Here is a 2,560-nt window from a genome sequence, read left to right as displayed (position 1 = left end):
GGAGAATATCTCTGTACTTACTTGTTTTTATTCATGAGAGATATTCCCAATGCATGTGAGGACCGATTTTTTGGGAAAGAAATCTAAATCCAGTATTTTTGGCTTTTGATGTCACACATCACTAATAACACTCAATTTTTCCCAAATGGATCATTGAGGGAGCGAATCAACTAAGAAGATACGAGCCACCCCCAGTTCTAGTTTCATACATTTCCAAAGCAGGCTATTCCCTTAGGTGCCGGGCGTCTTCATGACTTCGCTAATCGTGTATACCGCGACGGACTGTCCCGAAAACCCATTAATTCCAGCCCAATATGTACTAACACTGTGTTGCATTCTAACAATTGAAAAATCGTGGAATTCAACAACTGGAAATATGGAATTGAAAATTTCCACTTTGCCCCCTTTGTCTCTTCAGTCCCTGACTTAAAAGCATCATTTGACTTCTTTGGTCATAGTTTCATTCTGCTCAGCACCGGCAAACAATGAAAATCCGAAGACCACATGAAAAACAAGATCAAATTCAAAGAAGCCAAGGACACAGACTTAGACTGCCCACATTAATAGAAAGGGCTACGAAATGGAACTCCTTTTCGCTTCGAAGCAGCAGCATTGCGAGGCTTATTTTGGTAGTAAGGACTCCCCGTCGCCGTCGCCATCTCGGTCGACCCTCTCTCCCTCGTAACGTTTTCCGTTGTCGCAGTACATCCGGCCGTTAAACACCCAACGTTGCCGTTAGTGCAGCTGGAGCTGGAAACGGAGGGCGTACGGTAAAAGACCATCGTCTCACTGTCCAGAACCGAATTCGGCGTCATCTGTCCTTGCTTCAGCGCCTTCGCTCCATCGATATCCGCGCATACGTAATCCGACAGCGACAATGGCAAGAAGTCGCATTCGTGTTGATTTCCCGAGATGCATCCATCGCAGTCCACGAGATACTCCACCTGAAAATGACAAAGAGCGCCGGAAAACATCGACGGAAAACTGTCCAAACAATTAGCGGTTTTCTGATATATTTGCTTACTTATCTTAGCTTAGCTCTTAAGCTCTGTTATTGTTACCTTGCAGGCTAGAGAGCAGAACTGGTAAGGTTCTTGAAGGCTTCTGTCGCAAGTGTTGCAGAAGCCACCGGAGCCTTTAACTTTGACGGGGCGTGATTGAGATCTCTGATGCAAGAAAACAACTTTCGCACTGTTGGTGGTGTAGGACTGCAGCATCAACAATTCAAAATCAAATCTTTATCAAGACCCAGCAGAAATTCTCACAGCTAATGCATGATCTCTAAAAGCAGAAAAATTCATAACAGAATGCAAATCCCACTGAGCCCGCCAGAAGGCTCAGATTTACCTGCACAGAACTGCAGTCAAACAGTTTCTCCATATCGTCGAGCCTGATGACGTCGTGATACACATACCGGCGAATCTGACCGAAATATCATCTAGATTCAGAATCACAGAGGAAAAACAAAAATTCTGGTGGAAAGTATATGGATTATTAAAAGAGGGGTGAGCATTGAGACCTGAAGTAAGCAATGGGAGCGGTGAAGACCGAGACAATGAGGGCAGATGCTAATACAACAATCCAGGCAGAATGTGTTCTTCTCGTTCTTCTTAGAGTACAGATCATGGAGAAGACATGGATCAAAGAACTTCTCAGATAGGAGAGAGAAAATCCATGAAGGGTTCCGCTGTTTCATGCCTGGAGACTCCGTAGCATGAAAGCCCATGAACACAGATTTTCATGGAGAGAAGAGAATTTGATACGGCTTAATTTATTTAGGAGTTTCTTGACTATTGAGTGCAGCAGACAGAGAGTCGGGGGATCTGCTGTTGGCAATGCTGTGTACAGCCGGCTAAGTATCCAATCACGAGTGAACACGCCAGCTCTGGCGTGTTCACTCGTGATTGGATACGTAGCTGGTTATACAGAGCCGAGCAGCAGGCCGGAGTCACAGATAGTTGATTATTATCATTTACTAGCTTTTTCGGATTCGAGTGTTGATGTTACACGATCGGGGATTGGTGTAGGAAAAAAGTTGCTTCGTAATCTGGTGGACAAATAGTTGATTATCATTTATTCATTTATCATCATCGTTATTTTGTTTTAGCTTATAGCAATTAATTAATGTACAACATGCTTATCAGTTATCATCAATGATTTGTCCGTAGTCGTCTATGCCGATGCGTACTTTGGTTAATGAGTCCGAAAGGTGGGGCAAAGTTGAACAAAAATGGCAGATTGGCAATTGAATTCGTGCATCATTTTTCCACAGAAAATGGGGGTCACGTTGACAAACAACGTCAAGCGTTCGTTCCAATTGGGACCGCTAGGGAGGAATATAATTTTGATCTCCTACCCACAAAAATCCAACCCAAATGTTAGATATTCTTAACGTACAGCTGCAGTGAGTAGTGGGTGTGGGTTGGATTCTTGTGGGCAGGAGATCCAACTCAAATAGGTGAAACTGTTATAAACGTTACATCAGCAAGATGACATAGATATGGGACTATGGGAGAAAATGATATAGGTGATGACTCAATCTTAGATCAAATTGAGCAAA

The 2,560-nt window shown here is 43.4% G+C and overlaps 1 protein-coding gene across 1 annotated transcript; it reads right to left on the bottom strand.

The window, feature by feature from the left end:
- Positions 1-375: 375 nt before the first annotated feature.
- Positions 376-1,846, bottom strand: LOC104595737 (uncharacterized). Its single transcript, XM_010256602.3, has 4 exons — positions 1,520-1,846; positions 1,348-1,422; positions 1,062-1,208; positions 376-944 (listed from the first exon to the last, which is right to left on the bottom strand). Exons 1-4 carry the CDS (start codon positions 1,724-1,726, stop codon positions 561-563), a joined length of 813 nt encoding a protein of 270 aa, XP_010254904.1. The 5' UTR covers positions 1,727-1,846; the 3' UTR covers positions 376-560.
- Positions 1,847-2,560: the final 714 nt, after the last annotated feature.

Source organism: Nelumbo nucifera, chromosome 5 (assembly GCF_055504915.1).
Source record: "Nelumbo nucifera cultivar China Antique chromosome 5, China Antique-T2T, whole genome shotgun sequence".
Lineage (NCBI taxonomy): Eukaryota > Viridiplantae > Streptophyta > Magnoliopsida > Proteales > Nelumbonaceae > Nelumbo > Nelumbo nucifera.
This window is presented reverse-complemented; position numbering and strand designations above follow the sequence as displayed.